We start from the raw sequence: 27759 nt of genomic DNA on the forward strand, positions 1-27759 counted from the left end.
GTTATTCCATTCTGGTCATATCAGACGGGAACAAGGGTCTTCTACACAGATCCTATTACATGACCCTCGTAGCTCCGTGGGACCATGTAGGTTGCCAGGACCACTGGAAATGGGACAAATCACTCTTTCTGTCATGATTACATTTTGTTGGAGAAGTGGATCAAAGGTTGCAGCACAAGGTTGCAGTAGGGAACCGGAAGTTGAGTAAGTCTCCGTTACCACATAGCTACTCTGCTGCAAAGGGTCAGGTATACAAATGGCTGGTTGGAGGACAGAGCAGGAAGCTGAAAAAGCAGAAGCTCCTTGACTGCCTGACAAAGTCGGGCACCTAGCAGATTCTGACTGCTGGATTTCTATGGCAGGGCCACAGGAGTCAATCCCAGAACCGCTGTTTTTGGTGGGTAACTGAGATTGATTAGTTTTGTCATCCAACCCGAGGCTTATTTCTGCAAGTTTTTTAAATTTGGGGCCAAGCGACTCCAAGAAGCTCTCATCCAGCTCATCAGCAATAAAACTGCAACAACCCAGGGAGCCCACGGGAGAGCCAGGGGCATCCAATCCTTCATGATCATAGATCAGCAAGCAGTCATTTGCTTCCTGGCCATTGTCTTCCTCTGCACAGGCAAATGCTTTCTAAAGGTGGAGAAAAGTAGAAACAATGAATTTTAAAAGAGACTCTATTGAAGAATATAATACTGTTTCATAGAACTCAAGATTTGATCATGAATGCGTAATTTGGATAATCCATAGACATAAAGGCATACTCTTTATATCAACAATCTTGTTACAGAAACAATCTGGTGTTTGGAAAATAGTGTACTTGACATTCCCTCAAAATTGAATCTAGCCTATGCTCATGTTTTAATTCTTGATTTTGAAGGCACTTCCATGGGTTTAGGCCTACAAAGCAAATGTGTATGAATCCTGGAGGTTACTCCCCGGCTCCAGGGTCCCTGTGTGTGTCTGTATTAATGCATGTCCACAGTGCACCGTCTGACACAGCTTTCACCCAGACTGGGGCCTTTGCCTAGACTCTGCAGCTCTTGTGGGAGCCTGACCTATTACTAGAGCCCACATCACCTGGAATATCGCAAGAATCCTCATCCCAAATAAGTCCTCCCTGCCAATGTCTCTTAAAACAGTGTCAACCTTCATCTGCTCATACACGGGCCATATCCTGGCACTTACCAGTTCTGGTACCATAACTCTATGGGAAATCTGTTATAACAACACACCAACCAGGAGGCAAGCAACCTGCCTCCCAGAGTCCTCTCTGTTCTTGCACCCTTGTCCCTATTTGCTTCTACGATTCCTGTCACTTCATCTGATCTTCCATCACATCCATTCCCCCTTTTACTTTTGAGTCATTGAATCAATGGTTCCTCAACATTTTTGGACATGGACTCCTTTGGAAACATGAAGAATACTCTAACCCTCTCTCAGAAAACTATATGCACGTGTGTTCTGACACCTTTATGGTATAGGAAATACAAATATGCTGCTTTGTATCCCTAAAGTGGACGCTGCTGATCCTGAAATGCAAAAGGGTTTTTGCTGCCCGTTGTGATTCCATTTGGAGAGATGAGGTGCCATTGGCTGTATTCTCTCACTTTGTTTCTATTTACCCATTCGTTCTTCCTTTTGACTAGTAGCCCAATTTTGGCAGCCATCTTACGTAGGTGCTCTGTGTTATTTTGGCAAAGAACCCCTATTTTTTTCTTAAATTTGAACAAGCTATAAAAAAACGAGCTGCAAAACTGAAATGTAGTCAAGTAAAAAGATCTCTGAGGTAAATAAGATACCGAAGGCACAAAGTTTTCCACCAATTACCTGAGAAAAGTAGGAGTCCAAGAAATTCATGTTTATTGCCCCTTCGCAGTAGTCCTTATGGGCTCCTCCAGTGGAATGCCCTGTTCTCATGGTCCCAGACTGTCCTGCAGCACAGAAGCCAAGTCCAGTGGTTGCTCCAAATCCCGCAGCAACTCCAGATGCTGCCTCTGCGCCAAGCTTGGTGGTCAGTTCTGTTTCCGAAGCTCCTTCCACTCCCATTCCTCTGGCACATATATTTGTACAGACATCTAAAAACAGGGGAGAGACTTCTGTAACATCTCATGCTTTGATTTTTGTTTGTTTTTACTGGTCCTTGATATCCATGGACAGTGACCAAGGAAAACAAATAAATGGGAGAAAATCAATTATTTGACTAGAGGTGATAAGACCAACCCACAGTCTGTTATGTGAGTGTAACAAAGGAGGTGAGGGTGTTAACGGGACCTTAGCAGATGAAAGAGCTCTGAAAACATACTAATTAAAAAATATGCAAAAGAAATAGATTTTCAGTGACAACAGCCAGAAATGGAAAAGTAAATACAGAATATTCAGCAGAGCCATGGAAAACTTCTAATACAATACTTGTTTGTTTTCAAGATAAAAGAAATTGTAATTAAGCTGTCATATTGGCTTAATATGACAACCAAAGAGGAAACACACATAATGTAATCATGCAAATTAGCAGATGCTAATTTGGTGTCTTGGTACCTAATGTAAATTTAATGAGTTATGACTATTTTGCTCGTTACATTTACATTATGCTTTTATGGAAAGTTATTTTATTTATTTATTTATTTTTTAAGAGAATACTGACTATAGTTTTTGCTATGTAATTATAATAGGAGAAGCAGGTGAGAATTGAGGTCACTAATAAAGGCAGATAGTTACATTTTTGGGGACATCTGAGGCAGATTATGCAGGCTGAATATTTAAACACAATCTATTGCATTTAAGTGTGAAATTAAGAAAAAAATTGATATTAGGCATTAGGTCTTATCATTCTTCTAGTTTATGCCTTAGTTATGGCACTGAGATAGTATGAATAAAATAGTCATTTGATATGCCAAAGAAATAAATAATTTCACCTATATGACAATATAAGCGATCTTGTCCCATTATGATTGAAATAACAATTGGTACTTGAACTCACAATAGGGTACTGTTAGTTCTAGGGGAGGAAGGAGGGCAACAAGACCGAGGAAGTGCACACATGAGGCTTTAACTGCAAATATTATCACTGTTAAGAATAGTCAAGGTTGGGTGGTGAGTACACAGTGTTTGTTATATTTTCCTTTACATTTTTCTATACTCATTCATGCAAAATCTTTTCTAATTAAAAGTTAGTAATTGCCTGAGAGCTAAACTTCAGTTTATTAAAGTTTGAAAAAAGTATAACAAATCTTCAGATGTTAAAAATGGTGGCATCAGTGGGCAAATGAACTTATTGAAGCCAGAGCTAGGTCATGGGATTGACTAATATACTACTAATACACCATTTCATTGAAACCCTATTTCAGTGGTACTGTGTCCCACGTATGCAAATTGTTAAAAGAATTTAGAACACTTCTTATTTTTCAATATTTTTTATTTAACCCACGTTGCTTTCAAAAATAAATTAGATGTTCACTTACCAGAGCTTTCCATGAAATCAACTCCATTGGAAGTTACAAGTGGCACACAAATATTTGTGATTTCCTGCAAACCATGTTAAAAAAATTACATTAAAAAATGAACCAGATTTCATCGCAATATAGTTGAAATGTAGCCCTTTGCAAATAGTGACATTATAAGAAACCCTACTTCTTGCAAGAAGAACCATTTTTATGATTTGGCAATCTGAAGAACTAAGATCTTAAAAGGCTCCCTTTATTTCAACACTGACTCACAAGGGCCCTTGAAGGTCAAAGAGTCTCTGAATTTTGCCTCATTACCCCTTTTCCTATTTGAATATAAATAGATTTTTGCTCTATATAATTGAAATAAATGTTTTACAAACTGGATCTTCACCTTGTCTTCAGGTTGGGCTCCTTCGATTCCCCAAGGATGAATTGTTCCTTCTGAACCATCAGGAACTGGGATAAATCCACCTGTCGCTCCCGCTATAGGACCAGTCCCACAGTCACAGGTCAACAGCAGAAGGGGAGCCACTAGTATAAAGGAAAACAAAATATCAAAACATTTTAATTACTTGGAAATGATTTGACATGACAATTGTCGGAAACTTTACAAAAAAAATACAATATTTTTAATACTTAGGGAAACTCTAATAGAAAGCAAAATTAGTTTCTACAAAATAAAATTTGATAAATTAAACATTCTAAAATTTCATATGATTATGAAACTAAAAGAGGTAGAGCGGATCATTTTTGTGACATGTAGATTGTTATCTTAAAACAGGCACTGTTTGATGAATGATAAAGGTAGTTGTTTAGTTCCTCAACCCTTTTTCATAATATATTTGTACTATTGTTGCATTTATTTGTACATGTCAGGTGAAATTACACCTGGATAGTCAAAATTTTAGGTGGGTATGATAATGTTTTAGTAATCTGGTCTGTAATGATCTCTTAGTAAACAGCAAGTAACCAGAAAACTCCCTCAGCAAATAGAGTGATAATCTAATATCCATATACTCTTAATTGTGACTGAAGAATCCCTAGCTTGGAGGGGCCTTCCTTCCAGGGCAATTATCATTCTTTCTGTGCCTATCAGTCACCTGTTGGCAAGAAAAATTAATATTCTCATGCTAATGCTAGGAAGTGCTTCCCATGCTAGGTGGTCAGTGACTCCACGTTTCAATTCTGTCCACTTCGAGGCAACTTAGTTAGGGGTTTAAGAGCACAGCCTCTGGAGTCAGACTTCTAGGGTTGGAATTTTGACTCTACCACCCATCAGCTGGGCATTATGTCATCTTTTCTTGCCTCCATTAACTCATCCAAGGAATGGGAGAATAAAGAGTATCTACATGATAGATTGTTAGGAGGATTAAATGAGTAACAGTAGTGGGTACTATGAGGATTTGCTAGTATTGTTTGGATGGGCTACATCAGTTATGTAAATTAGGTCAGTCATATATGTACATATATATATTCCATATACATATACAAAATGAAAAAAATTTGGCCAAGTGCATAAAATAGGTTGGACATAAATAATCTAGGTATATTAATATGTTTTAATCAAAATTTAATATAATGTACATATGAATGATGCTTCTAAAGGCTTTCTTTATTGCCATTCTCAATTATAAGACTATTAAATGTATGGGAAGGATTGAATATTGTGAGTTGACAAAACAGTTTTGAAAGGTGATGAATGCACACCTGTATGGTCCGTATCTTTGGGTGGGCGTAACCGTCTTTTAGAAACCTTGTTTATCACTGTACGTGCTGTATTTATTTATTTTTATATATGTATCCAGAGAAAGTTTTTCAAAGTGTTTTGAGTTTGTACAGGCTGAAAAATGTACGTATTGTTCTATACAAAATTCAAAACGTGGCATTTTACAAATGGTAGGGTCACATGAAGCAAGTATGATGCAGGAATAGCACAGCGCATTTTCTCTGACTGCCATCCCGGGCCACACCCCCACAGGTACAACGGCCTGCAGGACATCGCCACACCTCAAAACGTAACATTTCAAAATCAAACTCAATACTGCTTCCCTACATATCTGCGCTTCCTCTGATACTTTCAATTTCATTTAATGGTTTCAGCAACAGCTGAATTAAATGATTCACCTGGATTTCTTATCCATTCTTTCTATCCACTAATAAGTCTCCACATCCTCTCCATGTACCCCTGTAATGCCTTGTACACCTAACCCTTCCTTTCCAGTCCCATGTCACAGCTCTAAATCTGGCCTCCATCATCTCTTCTGAACTATTACGATAACCTCTGACTGTTCCTTCCGATTACAGGATACACTGCTGCCAGTGTTACCTGTCTAAAATACACATATGGTCATGCTAGTCTTTTATTCAACTACTTTCAGCAGCATTCCTTTCTCAGAGCTTAAAGTACCAGCACCATCGCATGTGTATGCAAGCCCTTTCAAATTAGTCCCAAAGCATTTTTCAATTTTATCTCCTTCGTTCCGAACAATTTCCCTATGCATTAGCCTCTCAAGGCTGTGTGACCTCTAAAACACGCTAAGTGTTTCCTGGCTTTGGCTCATGCTGTTACTCTTTGGAAACACCTTTCCTTCTTTTTGTACTTACTGTATCCAACTCGTTTTCCGGGGCTCGGTTGGACGATGCCCCTAGTCTGAGAATCTTCTGCAATATTTCTTTGTATTCATTTCTATTATAGTTTTATCATGGCATATTTTTTGCTGTATGGTTAGACATGCATAAATCTGTGAACTGCATGAAACCCAAAATCAAGTTCCTGTTTCAGCTTGAAGCTGCTAGCATCAAGACTGACATATATGTACCTGACAAATCTTTGTTGAAATTGACTAATATGATATTGAAAAACTGGCACTCTGGGTGTCAGTTTCAGCTATTAAGCAAAATGATGCATGATAACTTCAGAACAGTAAACACTTTTGGGGAAAGAGGAAAAAGAATATATGACATATATAGGAGGCCGCTACATGTATGTATAGCGATTTCTTTCTTTTTAAAAAAGAGATCTGAGAAAATATGGCAAATATTAATATCTTTTAATTCTGAGATGTGGTTATATTTGTGCCTGTTATGTAATTTTCTGTACTTCTTTGTGGTTTCAAAGTATTTCATAAATTAAAATTTAAATGAAAGGGTTAGAGTGGATTTGATCACCATGAAAAGTCATTTTAACTTTAAAAGTCTATGGTTTTATAATAAATTGGGGAAGTGATTGTGAATTTATCAAAGCTTTCTCTTGTTTATACAGGAATTTGCCGCAAAATTCTTTGAAATAGAGATCTGTTACATTCAAAATACTATTTGATTCACAAGATTTTTATTTAAATGCAACTTTTTAGAAAAAACAATAGATTTTTAGAAATCTATTGAATAAAATCAATTTTACTCGTGTTGAAAAATAATACATGTGTGTAGTTTCCCTAAATGTGTTCAATAAACTTAATTATATTAAGTGTGAAAGCTTTAAAGGGGATATATATTCAGATGGTAAACTACTCTGATGAAGTGCTGGCTTAAGCACTGATGTCACAGAGCCTATGATATATTAATGTGTGTTGCAAAGTGCAAAGTCTACGATATCCTATATAGTTTCCCTAAATCCATTGGCCGAGGTTCTCTTTTTATTTTAGATTCTCCTGAGACGTGAATAAGGAGAAGACATTTTAGAAAATGTCACACTCACAGATAAAGCCATTATTTTGATCATGAATATTACCGGAAGTGTGTAGAGTGTCCATGCTTTATTTTTTTCACTTGCGATTCTCTTCTGCTGTTTCCTAAATGTCTAACATTTAAATGTCTAACATTTATGACTTGCTTGTCTTAGGCTTATGCCTAACATTTGTGACTACATGTTACCACGAACATACATGTATACGATCTGCTTTGCTGTAGTGTGAATATAGATTGTTGGCAAGTGGTATGTTAACTTCAAATGTTTCAGATTCTTCCTGAAAATGCCGTTTCTCCCCAGCTATGCCTATAAAACGGTCAGGGAAGGGTTCTTCTGCATTGCAGAGATGTGTTGCCTGGGCCGCGTGAAGCTCTTTTCAAATGCTGACACCTGTGAAAAGCAGAATAAAACTTGGGCATACTCACACAGCAACAGCAAGAGACCAAGGAATATCAGGCCGATGGCAGCAGGCCCCAGCCTTGCAAATGACCACTCTCCGGTTGTGCGCCCAGGGTATGGGGATGCACAGGTATCCCTGAAGTCACACTGACAGACCTCCAGAGTCAGACTGTCTGCTGCCTCACACCGCCTGTCCTCACTGTCTGTAACTCCAAGGGAGACTGTGTACGTTCCAGGAGACACCTGCTGCTGGGCTCTAAGGAGTGCAGAGGTATCTGTAGAGAAACAATCATACAAATCAACAGTGGGATAGGCGTCTTTTGCTCTTAAAACTACTTACGTTTGTTATAGAAGCAGAGTTGCCATACACAGCTCTGTCACAAACAGCGAGGCTAGTAGGAGGGTGAGATTCGAGCAGTTATGTCTTATAAGGGATTCAGTTGGGTAAATTGAGCTGCATTTCCTCCTTGCCCTTTTATCTTCTCCATGGGGCACATTAATCTCCCCCGTGAAGACTCAGTCCCACCCTGAGTTTCCCCACAAGGAGGACGGGAGGAAGGCCATTTAAATCCCAGGCCTCCCTCTTCTGGGGCTTCACTACTCTCCTGGATGTCTGCACCAACCCCTGGCCCTCTGAATGTGTCCCCTTCAGCCGAACTTCATGCTCTTGTGCCTGACTTATCGAGACTGAGTTTCTGCTTTGGCTGCTGTTACCTCAGCTGCTCCTGGTCTCATGAGCGTAGGCTGGTTATGGGATTGCCTGTGGTGAAGACCTTGTTGTCTGCCTGACTCAGGAGCACTGATCATTCTCCATTCTATCCATTGTCCCTTTCTAAGTGGGCTCCAGCAGCAGGGTTATGTTGCGTGAATCATTCTGGACTCCACCGTATCTGTGACATGATGCCTGGTCCACGCAATCCAACCACAGTTGTCTTGCCCAGTCTCACCTGAGTAGGTGTGTCTAGGGCCATGTCCTGTCTCTCTATAATGTTTCTTTTGTAGCATTTTCATTGACTGTGTATCTGGTAAACTCATTTGGAGCCAAATGCACTGTGCATCATTTGGCGCTAGGTCCTCAGACCAGGATCAGCGTGGTCCCAGGAAAGAAGGCCATGGAGAACACGATCCCTTTGGTGACTCTAACAATGGTTGAAGCCTATAACTAGGGCACCACATAGCACATTTATAAAAGGAAGCAAGATTGGTTCAGAAGAGAGAGAAAAAAGAGTCAGAGAAAAATGAGTTCCTTTACAAAGGATTTAAGTAGCCTGAGGGTCACTATAAAATTTAGACAGGGAGCAGATTCTTAAGTCTAATGGCTGATTCCAATGAGACTCCTGGAAAACACAGGAAATGCGAAATTGGCATGATAAAGGTTAGGAGAAAAGGAAGGTTGGATTAGCTCTTTCCCATTGGCTAATGGGTTTACAAATTTCAGTTCCCCAGTCCTTCAAAATTCCTGACTAGTGACAGACTAAGTAGCATTTGACCCTTCCAATGTTTCATGTCTGTTCCCAGTCTGCCCAGGTAAGAAAAGTTGGTGTATTTAGAAATCTCAACAGTTCTGCAATAAAACAGATGCCTGACTTTAATCTTATTTTGGTGTGCTCTGGAGGTAGAAATAACATACTAACATTATAAAAATATAAAATAGAGTCCACATGAAAAACAGAAAATATGAAATAGTGCCAACATTATATCATATAATTCCTTTCCTCTTCTGAAAAGAGAAGAAATTCATGAGGACTGCATCTTCAATGCAAAGACATTTTTCTATTGCTCTTGGAAAGGACTTGTTCCCAAATGAACTCACTTATCCTTCTGGAAATATAAAGAAACAGTGACTTTCATTTATAAACTCAACTTGACTCTTACTCACCGTTGAGTGTTGTGATACTCCACACAACTGGCAATTTTAGAGGTTCCTCCTCCAGTGAAAATGTGTAGCGGCCAGTATACTTGTTGCCCTGTGCTCTGGCTGAGACCACCACGGAAGGTGATGAGCTGCAAACTGTTTGCTTTTCGAGGACAATTGTTGGACAATTTTCATTAAAACCAGGTACTTCAACATATATGGTGCCTGTAGCTGTTTTACCTGTGTTTCCTATAAGAATAACATTTTAGAGTTAAAGAAATATACAGAACAAGTTGTCCCCCAAAATTAACCTTTTATATTTCTCTTGCATGCAGCCACGTTAGTGTGTCTTCTCGCCAGAAATTATATTTGTTATCCTTACAAGTACAAATGTCCTCTGATTGCCACATCTTGTAAAAAGTCAATTTAGATTGATTAATTTGGCTGGTGTCTCTAGTTTGTGGCATTGGCTACTAATTTAATATGTTTGGAACCAAGACCTGTAAGGTGGTAGCATTGCTGACTACAAATGAAATAAAAATAAAAATAGTAGTTTTCTTAAATGTATCCTGCATGAGCTCAGCATTGTGTGAAACATTTTTGCTTCTGAAGCTTGAGCCAAAGTATTTGGAATAAGCCATGATTTATTTTTGTTACCCAAGAGATAAAAGTTTATTGAAGAAAAATTTAAATATATTAACAATCAAAAACAATACAACAAAAATCAGTGGTGGGATTATTGAATCGTTTCTATTTTTTCCCTTTGTACTTTTTGCTGTTTTCCCAGATGTTAAGATTTTTGGTGTTTATTCTTTTATTTTTATGTTTGCCTTGAGCATAAATTAATTTTATACTTGAGGAAACACATACACTCAATGAATATAATTTTTAAAATATTCCAGAATATTTGTTGATCAATGATATAGCATATTAGGTTTCTATGAATAGTTCATTCTGTAAGTAACTCACAAAGGGACCTCACATCTGAGTTGAGCTTCCCTGATAGGCTTTTAGTACCAATCTTTATCTATCCTTCTCAAACTCAGAAATTCCAATGGGTCTAAAAATTTCTGTCCCAACCGCAGAAAACCACAGGGACAGAACACAGTATTCACTGTTACTATATATTTCATTGAGATGTTGGAATGATCAGTATTCTCCTAGATTCAGCTGCCTCAGACTTGAGGTCCAAGGCCCCTGAGATACTTTTATCTATTGGTAAAGGTAATTTGTTAAGTAATCATAATCATCTATTCATAAAGAAATGCCAACTGGAGTAACATTGCTCTAAAAATGATTGAAATATTTCTCTTACCATCTATGGCCAGGATCTCAGCTATGATTGTCTTGTTAACTATAAAAATAGACTCTCGATCCATGCTTTTGGCAAATTTGATTTCAGCAGTTTTTGAATCAATTATTAGCAAGCCACCATCATTACGTCCCATGATATACCTGTTTTATAATAGAAAAAAGTAATAGTTTTCTTTCAAATATGGACTGGTTACCTATTAAATGTCAATGACTCATTTTATATTTAATATAATTAATATAGGACATTGAAATGTGCTTTTATAAAAAAGTGACAGAAAATTAACATATTAGCATGGACAAGCACCATTTTATAATCCTTAAGTATGTATTAGCCTGGTTTTTCAATTTTGTGCTTTGTGCAATAAAATAACTGTCCTTTGTCTTATACTCCAGCAACTGTTTTGCTTAGATTTTAGGCATATATGTCTTTGATGTACTATTCTATTTTATTGCACCATGGTTTTCTGATGAACTACTCTTTAAGATTCAGTTGAAAGTTTCCATGAAACTTTTTCCTGATCTCTCTAGACAGACTGAAGTATTTTTCTTTTAGGTTCCACATTAACTTAAGTTTATGTTATCTTTGCTAATAGTACAATATCTTTTAGTGATTTAGCTACACATCTCTTCTTGAGTTATCCAGTTCCTTAATTTGGCCACTTTTGTATCTCTTTGTATTCTTCACATATAATAGGTTAGGTGTTACTTTGTAATAACTTATAGATGAAAACTACATCAAGGAATAATAAGATGCTATTAAAATAATCTTACCTGACATTTGAAGCAGCTTTCCCAGTGTCTTCATCAATGGCTTGATACGTTCCCAGGATGTAATTGACCAGCTTTTTACTACTTATGCCTTTCTGGACAGTAAATGTTTTGGAAGTAGGACGGAATGTAATTCCTTCTTGCACATTTATAACTTGAATTGTAACTTGGGTTGACTGGACTCGATATTGAGAGATTACTGACTGGTGAAATTCAGCTCTGTTTTTGACGGCAATACCAAATTGTGCTTTCTGTAGTTGTTCATAATCCAGAGGCTAGAGTAAAAATGAAATTAGAAGAAAAGTGTCACAAAAATGTGATTCAGCAAACCCAGTACAGGACAAGAGAGCTCTCTGTCACATGCTATGAATGGATCCTTTTATTTCTATAAGTAGAAACAAATAGCAAAATAGTTTCAGAAATCATTGTAATGTTGAGATAGAGAAACCTTTAGAAGTTTTAACTCATGAGACCTCAGTTTTGGTGACTGATACTTATAAAGCAGGGTACCTCTTTTTAGACTAGCAAAATATCATTAGTGTTTCTGTAGGTTGTGTGGTGCAGTGAAAAGAATCCCACATTTGCTATGGTTAGCATGGTTTGAATCCTGGGCGTGTGCTTAATATCTGTGTGACTCGGCACAATATTTAATATGTCTGATCCTCAACTTTCCACTTCTGAAAAAACAACAACACCCTTACCTCATCAGATTGTTGTGAGAACTTAACAAATTAAAACCCATAATACATTCCTATAAATGACTGCTCTGGCTATTTACAGAATAGTCATTGGATTAATGTTCAATAATGTGTTTTCTGACTTTAAAAATTTCTAGGTGGCAGCGACAAACTATCTTAATAACCTTGGTTGGCAAAGGGACCTTGGCAAAGCAGTGAGCGAGTGGCCCATCAACTTCTTTGTAGAGCCGTTTTCAAATGGTCTTGCATGGTAACTGTTTGTTTGACCCTCTTTTCTAGGTGGCCCAAACCAAGGCCTTGAGGAATCCCAAGATAGCTTTTTCTATTCACTAGCAAATTTTTTGAGGGCTGAGATGAGGAAGTGCTCATTTTGGTTACATTTGTGTATTACTGAAAATAGTTAAAGTCAGAGATCTGGATTTGAGTTTTAGCTTTGCAATGACTGGTTCTGTGGACTCAAGCATTTCCTAGTGGAGAGGAAGAAAAAGATGTGTAAACAGGTAATTCTAATACAAGGGGTAACTGACAACAGAAATTATAGAGTCTATGTGTGGAAGCAAATGAATACTTCCAGAGAGAGTTCGGTAGGGCTTCCGAGAGGTTTTCATCTGAGCTGAGTGTTCAAGGCTGAGGAGGAGTTAGGCAGGCAGAGGTGAACTTGCCAATGCTCAGAGTTACCGAAGGTGATAGGGAGTGGGCTGGCTGCAGCTGACGAGAGGCAATTCTGGGAGGGAGACCCCCATTTTAAAGGCCAGCAGGTGGTCATCAACCCTGGTTGCCTAGTCTCCCAAGGAGCCTCTAAGAACCTCTGCAGGGCTTCCCACAGACCAACCGAACCAATAGTTATCACGTTCCCGCTGGCTAGGAAAACAGGTAGGTGATTCAAATGGGCAGTCAGGGTTGAGGGCTACTTTTACAGCCGGTGGAGAACAAGGAAAGGTTTAAAGGGGAGAATAACTGGCCCAAATTGGTTTTAAGAAAAACATGGTAGTAAACTGGTGGCAGTCGCAGAACAAAGGGACATAGAAACGAGGTAGGGACATCTATCAGGAGGGATCACAATTGTGTAGTGGAAAGGATGCCAGACCAAGCTAAAGGACAGAGCATAAAAAGTAAGACCAGGGCCAGACTTTAGGGACAATTTCCAGGGCAGAATATGATCACTGGCTGTATGTTGTGAGGAAATGCCACGATTAAAGGATAAGGTCCAGGTTTCTAGTTTGAGAGACGGGATGACACCAATGCAGGAGACAGGGAATATCTCATTTTCAGGTACTACGGGAAGTTTATGACAAAATCCCTCACAGTTGAGGGTGACTGTACTCCACTCTCTGAAAAGCGGAGTAAAAGAATGACTTTCATGACTTCCGGCAATCTGGGATTCCAGCAATCTCCTTGTTAAGGGAATATTATGGGTCTGTTACTCTACTGGACTCAAGGAATTAAAGAAACAGGCTCCCATATAGGCCAATGTCCTGTGCCAAGGAATGTCCCCAAATAGTGGTTATTTTTTTCTAGTCTACACAATATTCAGGCAGAAATATCTTTATGTTATCCTAGTTGCTGCTGCTGTTGTTGTTGTTGTTGGTGTGTGTGTGTGTCATGTGGGGGTGGGGGGGTTGTTTCCTGTAGCCAAGCATGTTAAATGGAAGCTTTACTCAATTATTTACTTTTCATCTTGCAGATTTAGTTACACATTCCCGTTTTCTAGAAAAAGTTACCTTTTTTCCCCTTTAATGACTGTCGCTAATCATTGAAAACAAATTGACAAATTCATAAGCTACAACTCCATGTATTTGTCTCTCTTCCTAACTTCAATTGTAGAGAGTGAATGAGATTAAGTCAAGAAATATGTTTTATTTTCTTGTGCTTAAAGCAGGCACGTCTATACGTATATGTATTAGTGTGTTTGTGTGTAATTCAAACAGTATGGTAGCTTGGAAGGAAATAATCAACATGTTAAAAAAGGCTGTCCTTAGGTAATGGGGCTCTGTATGTGTTTTAAAAAATTCTGTCTACTCTTTTGTGTTTTCTAAGTTTGTTTTTTTTTCCATGAAGAAGTGGTAGTATTATTAAGTATATAATGTTTATTTGTAGGCATGATAGTTTTTGGCTAATAGGGAATATTTTTGCCACTCAAGGGATATCAGACCTTACCTTTACCACCTTCAGGATGCCTTCGTTAGTTCTGGGATCAGTTTGGATTTCAAACCAATTCCCTTCATTTCCAGAGGTAAAGAAATACTCTGCAAGCCAATTATCTGTGAACTCTTCATCCAAATCTATTACTTGAAATCGAAGCAACTCAGAACTTAAAGTATTTTCCTCGATACGTGCTAAATACTGAAAAGGAGAGAAGTGGAATTTTAGACTCCATGTCAGATTTTATCTAAAGGGATTGTATTTATTCTGAATGGTATGAGTCATTAATTTTCAAGCTATGTGGTGCCTCCTTGCCAGGTACTGAGTTCTTATATTTCACAAAGGCTTTGTTTTTAAAGAAAATGGCAAAGAACTTCAATAGAAGTCACCACGGGGGCAACTACTGAATTAGGGTGGCAAAGTATACAATAAAATACACATAAAAATTATTCTTCAAGGAGGGAAAGGCATACCTGGGATTCTTTGAACACTGGGAAGTTGTCATTGACGTCTTTCACTTTAATACTACTTTCGCATTGAGTTGACAGCCCTTCTCCATCTCTGTCTGCACCACTCACAATAAGACGGTAGCTGCTAACTTGCTAAATTTGGAGTAAAGAAAGAAAAATAATAATTATTCTCTAGTGCCAAGAATATGAATGGCAACTACTTGCTTCCTATGTGTAAGGAGGTGAGAATATTCAAGTTCATGGTTTATTGGATCACGTGAACTGTTCTCAGTCCATTCTGGAGAAGGTGTGTGGGGCTCTGGGTGGTTGGGTCAAAGTCTTTATGGGGAAGAACAGATTTTCTCTTTTGTGAGCTTCTTGGGGCATGAAAGTACACTTAGAGCAAAAATGGGCAATGTTGATGGTGGGATGCTTATCGGAGGGAAGCTCACTTACAGAGTTTCCATCTGTCTATTCAGAAAAGCATTTGTATAAAAGTCATATGGAGTATGACGGGGTGGGTGTGGTGATGGAGATGTGGTGGCAGGACGGTGAGGAGGAGGGAGGGAGGAGATGCTTTAGTGTTCTGGAAGCAGGGGTAAAGTTAAAAGAAGTCGGGAGAAAAAGTGTGACATCAAAGAAAGCTTAATTCCAGTGAGAAAGTTCTCCCTTCATCTAAGGAATGTCTTTCTCCATTATATGAGGGATTAGGTCTTTGTCCATGTATACCAGTGCCATCTTTTACTGTCTCACTTACACTCTTATTGATATACTGATACTTGTTTATTGAGGCTACAGTTGATTGTGCAGGTCCCAGGCACATGTCTCACCCCACTGGCATCCCACTAGAATGCAAACCGTTTCCCTAGATTGCCCAACTGAGTACTGGCAACCTCTTTTCCTTTCTCCTTTCATTCTCAGTAAAATGGAGTTACTGCTCTTGGCTTTCGTAAGTCAAACCCTTTGCTCTTCAATGCTCCCAAGCGCTTTGCTTTACCTCTCGATCAAGAGAATTGCTCAAAGTCCAGACTTCCCCAGTGTGTCTGCTTATGAGGAACATGGGGATGCCTGCGGGTTCCTGAGAGACAATTTTGAATGCAATTTTAGAGTTCAGATGGTTCGGTTCATCTGCATCTGTGGCATTGAGTATCATCACCAGTGAGTCTAGGAATACAGAAGTTCATGAAAGAATATGTAAACATTGACACGGCATTCATATTAAGCCTTCAACACAATTTCAGATTGATCTTTGTTTTTTAAGCACTTAAAAGTGTCTGTCTGCTCAAAAAGTATTCCATGTTGCTTGCAATATCTCTTACCATCTCTCTTAATTGGCAGAACTATACGACCTTCCATAAAAATCCTTTAGTTCTCCTTAAGCCATGGCTGTGGTGGGGTGGAGAGTATTTTATGTCTTTATTTCTTCCCTTGATGGATGGCCTTATGATTGTCCATTTTTACCAAATTATCCGAGTAATGTGCATATGTCTCTGTCCCTTCTCCTCTAAAAAAGCCTTGCTGATGCATCGGGGCTACCTAAGACCAGCACCTCTTTCACTTTATAACTGCTGGGGACTCATGTAATTTGTAGGTATAGAATACGACACTATTGAGCTGATAACAGGGCCATAGCCTAGAAATACAATGACAGTGACTAATGAGCTCAACTAGAAATATTAGAAAGAAGATTCAGGTTATCTTGATGAGTTTTTCTGGAAAACTGATGAAACTAAGAATAAATTAGCTTTATAAAAATGATGTATTATAGTGGTACTTGTATTTGACAATTTGAAAAATTAGAAGTGGTAGATACTGTAAAAGAAGGTACTTACTTGCAGGACTATTTTCTTCAATTTCACCCATGAATATATTTTGTGAAAATACTGGAGCGTTGTCATTGATATCTAAAATTTTGACTGTTAGGATAAGTGGTTTCTCTACATCTCGTCCTAGGGCATTTAAAGCATGGCATGTGATCTAGAAAAAAGGGAAAATGTTAATTATTACTCTACAAACTTAATCTGCGTACTATTAAAACTTGTAGATATAAGGCCTGTGTTGGCATGCATAGGACTTTCATGCAAGGAAGAAAAATATTTCTCCAAAGAGTAGACAAAGTAGGTGAAAGTACAGACTGGGCAGATCCACGGGGCCAACTGCCCCTTCCTCCAGGCTGATCCTGGATCCTGGCAGGCTGAAGTTTGGCAAGCAGCATGCTGGAGTCCATGCTCGCTCATGCACCTCCTAGAGTATTCCGTCAGGGGCACAACCCTAAGTGGAGGTTCTTTGTGGAGGGACTAATGTTGTTACTTGTTAGTGGATTGATGGATGCCCTGATCTAAATTAACCAGTACAAGAGTATCCCCTTCTAAGGCCACAGTGCTCATGGAAAAGGGTGTCCAATGGTGAAGACGCAAAGTTACCTGGAAGCTTGGGGTTTCCTCACGATCTACAATGGCTGTTATGTTAATTTCTCCAGTGTTTCTGTCAACAACAAAGATTCCGAAAGGGGGCCGATCAATTCCCATTCCAGAAATTCGGTAGGTAATTTGTTGGGTTGCTTGAAAATCGGAAGTAATCTGCAGCCAAAAATACCCACAATGTTAAGGGGATCATCGTTCAGGCCTCTTCCTTCCCTTCCTCTCCTCCACCTCTTTAGTTTTAAGACATCTGTTCATTTTCTTCACTCTTTCTGACCCTGTGCTGTTTACTTTTTACCTTGATAGATACTAGAAATATTAAATAAATTCCAATTGTTGCTTCTGTTGATTGGCATGGACAAATATGTGTTAATCTTTTTGACCTCAGAATATTTGCTCTGATCAGGGCTACCATGATCATGTTAAAAGGTTGAGAGGAAATCAAAGATACTTAATATTGACAGGGGTACTTCTGAATGCTCCCATTCTTAACAGATGACATCAAAAAATTAAAGACATTCATTTTAGTTTAAATAGGGAGAACTGGAGAGAAAAAAGGGAAAGGAATTGCATAGTAAGTGTTTAAAATATGTAGTAAAATGAATTGCATTTTATTGTAATTTTTAAACTTTTTAATATGGAAAATTTCAAATATATATATATATATAAAGTTAGAATAGTATAATGAACCTGATTTATTTCATCACCCAGCTCCAACAATTATGAACACATAGTCAATCCAATGTTGACTCCCAAACATTTTTCTAATTGTCTTACCCATATATATGTTTTTCCTATTTGTGGGAATCTGGATCTAAATAAGGCTTATCCATTGAAACTGGTCTCTTAATTTTGTCTCTTAATTTTTTTTTAAATCACTCTAGAGGCCATAATTCCCTCATCTTTCTTTATTTCTTCTTCTTCTTCTTCTTACTATTATTGATTCTTTTATTTGAAGATATGTTATTTGTTCTGTGAACTCCCCAATCTGCATTTTGCTAATTGGAATTGCCATATTATTTTAGTTTAGTAAATTAATAGTAAATTTAATTTAGTAAATTTATTTAGTAAATCTAATACATTTACTCTAAAAACTCACATTTCCCCTGCTCATAGGACTTACTTTGGCAATTGGGTTTCTCTTCGAGTTGTCTTCTCCTTCTCTGCAGGGTTTGGCAAATTTTACCCATTCACGTTTGTATCTCCTCTTGGCTTGTTGAACTGCTGTCCCATTTTCTCCGTGTTGTCCCTTGGTCTTATGTAAAAAGGAATTCCATTTTATTTAGCACATTGTTGAACATTTTGTTTTCAGTACTGATTATAGACACCTAGGTTGAGGAACCCCCTACTTTTCAAGATATCTCAGACTGTTAGATGTGTAATTCACTCTACCTCAATTTTGTCAAGCAAAGAAGAAACATTAAATAACTAAAACAATTACAAAGCTATGTGATTTTTTAATATAGCATTTAATGATATTTTATATTTTCTTTCTATAATCCAAAATAATTTTGGGGCACATAGGCTATATTTAATTAAAACCCATTGATTTGTTTAAGAAAAGAAGAAACAATGCATGAGATAAATTACATTAATAATGTGTACACATTGCTGGTATGTAAATATTATTAGGTTAGTTAGAATTTTATTTTTACAATTAAATTATTAAATAATTTAAAACAGTAAATATTTATTTTTCCTGAACACAATTTTATTTTTTTAACGCATTCATTATTTTAATTACAAAAAACTTTTTCATACTTTACCTCTATTCTCAATTCTCCATGAACCAATAGGACCACCTGTAGACATTTAAATAAAGTCAAATTAAATAAATTCTTCACATAGGTCTGTAATTACATAAGATAATAACCCTGATTTTTACATTCTGCTGTTCATATTGTACTATGTTTCTATTTCAGAAAAAGTAGATTTGGAAAAGCATTATTCAAAGGGTAAAATCCTCTCAGGAAAAAGAAAATGCTCTCAGTATAAACAAGTTCTTCCAGTTCTTTAATCTGACTACAGAATTTTAAAGACATACAGAAGAATCTATTGGATTTTGAAAAACTCTTCCTACCAGATGGTTGCAGTAATCAGACTTTTCTTAGCCTGGCTATTCTATAAACACATCCCAGGAGCTGTGGAAGCTATTGTTTTGGGAAACAATGGCAAGCATCGTTGTGATAAACTTCAGAAAGTACCATAGGGGATGATTATTAAAAACCATGGCCTACCCAACTGCCTTGTACAAAGACAATTTTGTATTAGTTAGCTGCAGCGTAAGGTATTTTCTTAGTTGTTCAAGAATGGAGATAATGGAATGGAACTAGTCAGGTTTAGTGAATGGAACATAAAAGATGAGGATATGCTATTCCAATCATAAGTATTGGTTGCTGCTGTGGGACATGCGTCTGCTCATCTCTGCCCTATTCAATTTAAATATGGAGCTTTTAATTTTCTTACTCATCTGAAAATATTAAATGAGGATAAAATGAAGTCAGTCAGGCTTTACTTTCTCAGGAGCACATGGGACCTTCATCTGTCTCATTTTCCCTCTTATTTTCTACCTGGAATGTACTTTTCTTTCCCCTTCACCCACTTAAATATTACTCATCCTTTAAGATCAATTTAAGTTCCAACAGTGTCCATGAAACTATCTCTATTGATGTTTTCTTTTCTAAGTGTGTACAATACATATTCTGCACAATGCAATGTAGTCCATAATGGTTTACTATGATTTTTTATTTCTTATTGTTTTGTGTGCATTGTGGTGCTAAGGAAGCCAAGAGAATTGTAAACTTTCCAAATCAGTGCTTCTATAATATTATTATTATTATTATTATTATTATTTTGCAACGCTTACAATATCTGTCCTTTAGCAGATGTTTCACAACTATATGCTCATCCACTGATTACCTGGTCTGAAGAAAATCTGGTAGGGGATTGTGAAAAATAAATCAGAAGAAAAAAATTAGAATAAAATAGTAGCTAGTGTTTATTGTGGTTTTTGTGTCAGTTGCTGTTCATAGAGCTTTATATTATCTCATTTAATACTTAGAGCAGCCATCTGAAGGAGGTTCTATTATTATAATCCCTATTTCATGGATACAGAAATGGAGACATGCGAGAATGAGTACTTTGCCCCAGCTCACCGCCCTAATAGAGCCAGAATTTGAATCTTGGTAGCCTGACTCCAAAATGTACATCACCACTACATTAGATTCTAACCAAAGTTGGCATAAATAAATAGAAAAACAAACAGACAAAAAAAAGACTAGTGGCAGAGAGAAAGTTTTATGATAGTCAATTTAGATTTTTTTCACCAGTAAAGGTGGAGATAACTCTAAAACAATGTAGATGTATTACGTTTTTTTATTTTGGAAGATTATAATACAGGGGCAAGTCCAAGTCTGAACCAAACGAGTAGCTACCTGTATATCAGACATAGAATGTCATGACCTTTCCATTCTAAAAATGTCATTGAAATCTTTATTTAAAAGGGCGTGTGTTCAAATTGTCATGAAAAAGAACCATTACATGTGGTTATAACAGATCTCAAAATGATTTTACAGCTTTGCTGCTCTTTATTAAACACTATCATGAATTACGTGGGAGAGAAGACCAGAGCAATTAGTAATTGCACTACTCCTTTCTCAAGGGAGGGATGGGCCAAGCATGCTTCCCTTTACAGGAAAACTGGAATCATTCAGAAAACATGAGTCGTGTTTGTACTAGCCCCACAGAGAATGATTCTCCTAACAGACACTGAGGCACAATATCCTGGGAAGCAAAGGAAAGACAAACCCTAAACTGTGAGAATGAAATTGCAGACAGTTGTTTCTTGTTTGTTTAATGTTTTCATAGAATGAGAGTCCTTAGAGAAGTTATTCAGTCTAAATCTTTACTCTTCAACATCCTCTATTAAAGTAAAAAATGTTCCCTAATTTTAGGGAGTATTGTGCAAATGTGATTATTTTTGTTCTTCTAGCAATATGGGGTAGTTAATAAGAAACACTTCTAAATATTGAAATGCTCTTTAGATATTTAGAAGTATAATCAGAGCCTTACATTATTTAGAATAGTATTTTTTAAAAAGTTATTTCAGTTAATTAATTCTTATATGTGGCTATTTAATTGTTTTAGTTAATTTACGAATATAATTATTTTCAACATTTAATAACTATTTCAGCAGTTTCCTGACAATATAAATTGACTAAGCTGTCTCTTTTGGTGGCTTGAATTGGAAATACTGATGTGGAGAAAGTACTCCTTATCTTGAGAATTCCTATACTTTTCTTTTTTCCTCTTGTTTTCTGGTTATTGTGACAATTTTGATTATATGATTTTAAAGCACTGATATGGCATAAATACCTTGGTATAGATTAGAAATGTTTTATTAAAAGCAAATCAGATTATTAAATTAGTAAAACAACATGAAATAAACTGATTTGATAACATATACACTATTTGCTAATTAAAATGTACATATAGGGATGCCAAAAAATGTACACATTTTAAGAGATGTTATCTATGTATTACTTTTCAGAGTTGAATTGAATTATGGTAGCAATGTGTAGTATGACGTTTGCTCAGAAGATGGCATTAATCAAATGAATGTTAGTGTCATTCTTTGTATTACGATTTTAATACAGTTTTTCCTTTATTAAAATGTGTATACATTTTTTGGACCCTCTGTAGTTATATCATTATGTTTGTGAATATGGTAGATATACAATAAATAAATTTGAGGATCTGGGTGACTAGGTTTTTAAAAACCATTTATTGTAACACCTGCTGCTTTACTTAGTTTGGCTAAGATTTTATTTAGAGTTAGCTCAAGCTTTAGTGTGGGGAGGGACAGAGAGACTATGCATTAGATCCAGAGAGATGATCCCAGCTAACCTAGGGCATAGCGACTCTTCTCATGTCCAGAATGAGCATAAGAGTGGACCTCACCCACTCGCCTCTGGGAAATTTGTAGAATAAATTAGATAATTCAAAGGAATAACTGCAATTTTTAAATACAATTTTGTATTTAATAATTTTGGGAAAAAACTAATGAAATATATATAGTATATATGTATTAATATTGGTTGGTGGTATTATTTTTATAATTGATTTGATACAGTGATTATTAATGCATCAAGTCACAAAGCTCATTTAATACATGTTTGATGAAAAATTACATGTGTACAATTCAAAAGAAATGAGTGATTTATCTTTTATGATATCTCATAGCCATCTATTTATCTATCTACTTTTTAAAATTAAAATGAAAAAAACCCCAAACATTCTAATAAACTTTGTATTTATCAAGGCAAAATCCTTATTTGAACAAAAATGATATGTTTATTTCATTGGAAATTATTCTTTAATTTGGGACAATTCAATTTCAGTAACTGAGTTTTAGAGTAAACTCAATTAATTTAGAAAGTTAAACCTTGTATCAGGAAAGAGTGATGCTGATTAAAACAAATACCCAGGGATATTTCAAATGCTCATTTTTAATGCCATATAAGATACAGTCAAGTATATTAATACAATATTGGACACTGGATCCCGAATCCCTGAATTTATATCTCAATTTTACCATGGACTAGCTGTATAACTTGGGAACGTTACTTAATCTTTCAGTTTCCTTACTGGTAAAATAAGAATAATAATTCTACTTTATAGGTTTCTTGTGAGGATAAAGTGAATTAATAGGTATAAAGAACATTGATGAGACTTAGCCCACAGTATATGCTCAAAAACTGTTAAACATGTCTGTTACCAAACTTAAAAGAAGGTATGAAAGAGCCACTTTGATATTAAGTGACCTCTTATTATTGTTATTCACATCAAGGCACATAAGAGCTTTCTCTTTCTTAAGTATTAGAGAGCGATAGGAACCAGTTCTCATCTATACAATTGTGTAGTTTGCTCCTTACACAACTACAGGGGTCACGGTTCACATTGTAGTATATGTGATTGCACCTCATGGAATTGTGCAGTGTACACCCTGGCCAACTGTACAGTAGCCATTGCAGGAAAAATATGCATATTAGACAGACTCAATTATCCATAATATAATTACAGATAGTAACCAAGTGCCTGTGTAATTTTGTTGTGATGAACTTCCCCGAAGCAAGCCTTCTCCTTAAGCTATCAGATTGACTCTTAACTAGAAAGGAAGAGCCAAAGGCTAAGAGGTTTATGAGAAACTTAAAGGACATGGAGTGTTCTGGTTCTAAACGGAAACCGGTTTCAGGTATTAGGTAAGTGGTTATGGTAATTGGTAAAAATAATTACATCTTTCCTGACTTCTGCCCATGGCAGGCAAGGTTAGCTAGAATGGCTTTGCATGGTTGTTCTGATTTTGGATCTTAACTTTTGGAGAGGATCAGGAAGAAATTTATTTTCATATATTTATTAGCAGTGGAAACTGATTGTTTCATCGATTAAGAGGAGAGGTACCTCAAAGATTTTCCATCTGTTAAAAATTTGGGCCATTTAGACTACAGTTCTTTTCCCAAAAAAATTATTTTTTGGATGTTCTGTAGTAGAATGTGCTTGAAGATAGTCTTGCTGTATTCAGAACCTTTTCTATCTCAGAACTTCTCTCTTTCATCCTCAGCACTATTACTACTAACTTTAAAACATTGTGCTTTGAAAATATTTGGATTTCAGCATTCTCTATTAGTTTTGTAAGGAGTGATTTTTTTTTACATAATATAGAAACATAAAATTAAAAACCTTATTGTCCAGATGTTAATAGTATTAAATGACAAACTGTTTCAGATGTTGTGGGCTATAAAACACTGAACAATGTTTTATTTGAAGACAAACATTGTTTTCAAAAGGTTAAATCTCTGAAGATAAGCATTTTCCTATCACAAATCATTTCCCCCAAATTATTTTGTGTTGTGCAAAATGCATCAAACAAGCTCAGGAAACTGATAAATATTACCCTTTGCTTCAACAATGGATAGGTAGGTGTTCCCCACGCCTTCCCCCCCAAATAATAAATCAAGGAGCCTGAACTGTTGAAATTTTGAGTAATGCTTCAAGTTTAAAAATGTTATTTTTTCATACCCACTGTTATATTCATTTATTGCTTATGTTTTTTCCTGTCCATTTTCCAAAAACTAATCTCACAACAATTTTTAATATGCTCTTTTGCTCAAGAAAAATGCAGGCCCTTTTTTGACTTATTAAAACTGGAGGTGGTGGTTATTTAAAATAGCAAGGCACAATATTAAGACATTATCAAGAATCAATTTTATTACTAAAATATTACGAATGATAGGAATTAGAGCCTTACAAACCACTTTATATTTTCCAAAGCACCAATTTGCATTCATCACTGTTTTATTCTCACTATGGTCATTTTAATTTAGACAGGGAGCTATGATTATTCTTATGACAGTTGAGGAAATAAGGCCGGGAGTGTCAGTGGTATAGGTGTAGATGGAAGTCTATGACTTTGCTATTATATCTCACCTCTCTAGGCAATCGTTGTATCGTTGGTCATAGCATGGTGGAATTAGTTCAAAACCTCCAAACACGTCTTCCAACTTTCAGACCCCACCCTTCAACAACAAAAGATGTGCATTCCCACTAGACAATGCTTTTAAAAGCATTGCTTTTTTTCCCCTTCACCACACTATTTCGAAATTCTGGGTGGCTCCCCACTTCTGAAAGGATTCCATTAGCCTTCACAGAATGTACTTTTCAATCTGAGCCTCATCGGCTTTTCCAACTCTTGTCCAGATTCCCCAGTGCATACTGTCATTCCTGCCAAACCAGTGTGTCCCTTGCCCCTAGGCAAATGCATAATCACCCCCGCCCTTTCTCACAGGGATGATCTCTCCCTTTGGCCCATCCGTACTTAGCAAATCTCACCTCCGTTGTCCGGGAAGCCTCATTTGCTTACCTCACTCCTGACTGACACTACCTTCCAGTAATAGCATTTATAGTAAACCAGTATTGTCCAGTGGAAATATGAGAACCGCATGTACTAAATTTTCTCATAGTCATATTAAAAAGAGATTTTAAAAGGTGATATTAAATTTGTATTTTATCTAATATAGTATATCTAAAATACTATCATTTCAATATGTAATCAATATAAAAATTATTAATGACACATTTTTCATTCCTTTTTTTCATACAAAGTCTTAAAATATGATGTCTATTTTACATTTAACAGCACATCTCAATTGAGACGAATCTCATTTGAAGTGGTCAATAGCCACATATGGCTTAGTGGCTACCATTTTGGACAGAGCAGGCTAGACCACTCAGTTGAACAATTATGCATAAAATTATATTGTTGTTTAAATAGTTTGTGTGTGTGTGTGTTTGTGTGTAAAATTTTCTTGAGGGGAGGGAAGTGTTTTAACATTTCATAGGTTCCTCCATGATTAGCATTATAGCGGCACTGTGTGTGTGTGTGTGTGTGTGTGTGTGTGTGTGTGTGTGTGTGGCAAGGGAGGTTGTAATTTAGAGAGACTGCATTCAATTATTCATTTATCCATTCTTCAAACAGTTGTGTGTCTACTGTAAGATAGATAATACAGTAGACATTGGGGATACGAAAATGAATGAAACAGCCCTCAGTATAAGGATCTCACAGTCACTCTAGGACCAGAGAGATAATTAGAGCAGCACACCTCAAAGCAGGGAGAGAGCTTCTGTAAGCTTGTGACAGTTCAGTTCTATGTCCTTATGACAACACTATTCAGACACCCCCTGCCTCATATCCCCTAGCTTCCTGAGTTGGTCATTGGCTTGGACATATGGGTTATCAGGCTACCTGCAGTTTTGTCCAGAAATGACCATTTTAGAAGGGTGGAAAAGTCATACACAATTGTCACATTTCTCCTTACAATATTCTGGGGTCAAATAAATACATTAGAAAACCAAAATAATTATAGTTGACCCTTGAATAACATGGTATTGAATTACATGGGTCAGTTTGTTAGAGGATTTTTTCAATAACTACTGTAAATATATTTTCTCTTCCTTATGATTTTCTTAATAACATTTTTTAGCTTAGTTATTGTAAAATACAGTGTATAATATATATAACATACAAAGTATGTGTTAAATGACTATGTATGTTGTTTATAAGGCTTCTGGTCAACAGTAAGCAATTAGTCAAGTTTTGGGGGAGTCACGCGTTATGCACAAGTTTTCGACTGTGTGTGGGGGGGCCGATGCCCCAACTCCCACATTGTTTAATGGTCAAATGTAGTTATATTGTCATAATAGAAACAGACTCTAACAGAGGTGATGATACCAGTTTTCTGCTTGGACATCATCATGAGAGGGAAGGCTGTGAATCTCTGATTCACAAGGCAGCGATTCTAATTTTAGACATCTTTAAATTTTAGAAAGTTCTTTCTTGAGATCGATCTCCCTGTAACTTCTTGAAGTCCAATTATCTCAATTTTATAGATGAGGAAGGGAGGGAAACTGATGCTAATCCAGCTTATAATTGGTAAAGTGGGGGATTAATTTTAGGAATTTTTAATATTCATTGACGGTATATTTCTCTATTTTGATATTTTCATGTAACTGGCAATACTGTGACATATTTTTTTTTCACTTGAATAACACTGTTAAGGAACAAACTAGTCTGTGCTAGCACTTTTTCTCTCCAGATTCCACTGCTCTTTTAGATAAAAAAGAGTAATTCCCAATAGAAAGAAGTATTACTCCCTCAGAAAGTGTCTTATGAAATGTTGTGTGTGTTTTTCCCCCAAAGGCTGGATATGTTTTGCACATAATGGCTAAACATAAACACTGTTTTCTTAATCCCCTCTCCCCCAACTGCTCTAGAGTCAAACATTGCTTTGATTTTTAATTTAACAGTCCTCGACTATTTTAAAAACACGTTAGGTATCAAGACCAGGCATGTACAATTCTTAGCTATATGCTTAGCAAATATGTAACCTTGGGAAATAGTACTGGTTCTCGTTTATGTATTTTAGCTTGTTTATGAGAAAGATGAATAAAAACATTACTTTAAAGAAAGTGAAGGTGTTGTGGAAAATAGATCTGAGATCAGGGTTATCTGATTTGTTCACTAAAATGATAAATGGCGACTTTCAAATCCATTTCTCTCTGGTTGATTTTTTTCTGTGTAAAATAAAACATTAGGAAAACAAAAAGAAGAAATTGGTGATCTTTACAGTTTCATTTTAAAATGTTTATTTCTACGACACTCCTTTTAGAATCCACAGTAGGGATTCAGGGATCAAATATACTATTCTCTAACAAGAAAGGAGACAGGGAAAGTTAGCAATTATTAGAAAAAAAATAGGACTTACCATTAAAATGGCCAGGGCCCCTGTGGTTCTGAAAAAGAGCCAAGTCATTGTCTGTGAGTTCCCTGGGGAGCAAATCCTAGGGAGCTGCTTCTTCAGTCCTTCCACCCGTCTGCCTAGGTCTCTGCAGTGCTCTGGAGTCTACAGATGACCTGTTATGCGGTTCCTCCCCACCCCAAACCAAGGATTGGTCTCACCAGAAACACTTGAATCACTTTTGCTCTCAGGTAAAAACTTAGACACACCTCAATTCCTAAAGCAATG

General features: G+C 36.7%; 2 protein-coding genes across 2 annotated transcripts in view; one reads left to right on the forward strand and one right to left on the reverse strand.

Moving 5' to 3' along the window:
• Positions 1–27615, reverse strand: DSG3 (desmoglein 3). Its single transcript, XM_019741172.2, has 16 exons — positions 27499–27615; positions 18946–18981; positions 18303–18434; positions 17183–17338; positions 16592–16736; positions 15757–15923; positions 14784–14912; positions 14326–14511; positions 11474–11745; positions 10704–10843; positions 9413–9637; positions 7560–7808; positions 3838–3977; positions 3462–3525; positions 1831–2078; positions 1–633 (listed from the first exon to the last, which is right to left on the reverse strand). The coding sequence occupies exons 1-16, from the start codon at positions 27544–27546 to the stop codon at positions 16–18; spliced, it is 2955 nt and encodes a 984-aa protein (XP_019596731.2). The 5' UTR covers positions 27547–27615; the 3' UTR covers positions 1–15.
• DSC1 (desmocollin 1) overlaps positions 1–27759 on the forward strand; it is a 313848-nt gene that overhangs the window by 16560 nt on the left and 269529 nt on the right. The window lies entirely within an intron of this gene.

This window comes from Rhinolophus sinicus, linkage group LG09, assembly GCF_036562045.2.
Source record: "Rhinolophus sinicus isolate RSC01 linkage group LG09, ASM3656204v1, whole genome shotgun sequence".
In the NCBI taxonomy this organism is placed as follows: domain Eukaryota; kingdom Metazoa; phylum Chordata; class Mammalia; order Chiroptera; family Rhinolophidae; genus Rhinolophus; species Rhinolophus sinicus.

What these genes read in the sequence shown, in the direction of transcription:
- DSG3 (XM_019741172.2), bottom strand. Translation starts at nt 27,546, where the DNA reads ATGACTTGGCTCTTTTTCAGAACCACAGGGGCCCTGGCCATTTTAATG. An exon ending in GGGCCCTGGCCATTTTAATG is followed by an intron (nt 18,982 to 27,498) that starts GTAAGTCCTATT and finishes AAATGTCTACAG; the next exon opens with GTGGTCCTATTGGTTCATGG. An exon ending in TGGACTCCTACTTTTCTCAG is followed by an intron (nt 634 to 1,830) that starts GTAATTGGTGGA and finishes CTCCACCTTTAG; the next exon opens with AAAGCATTTGCCTGTGCAGA.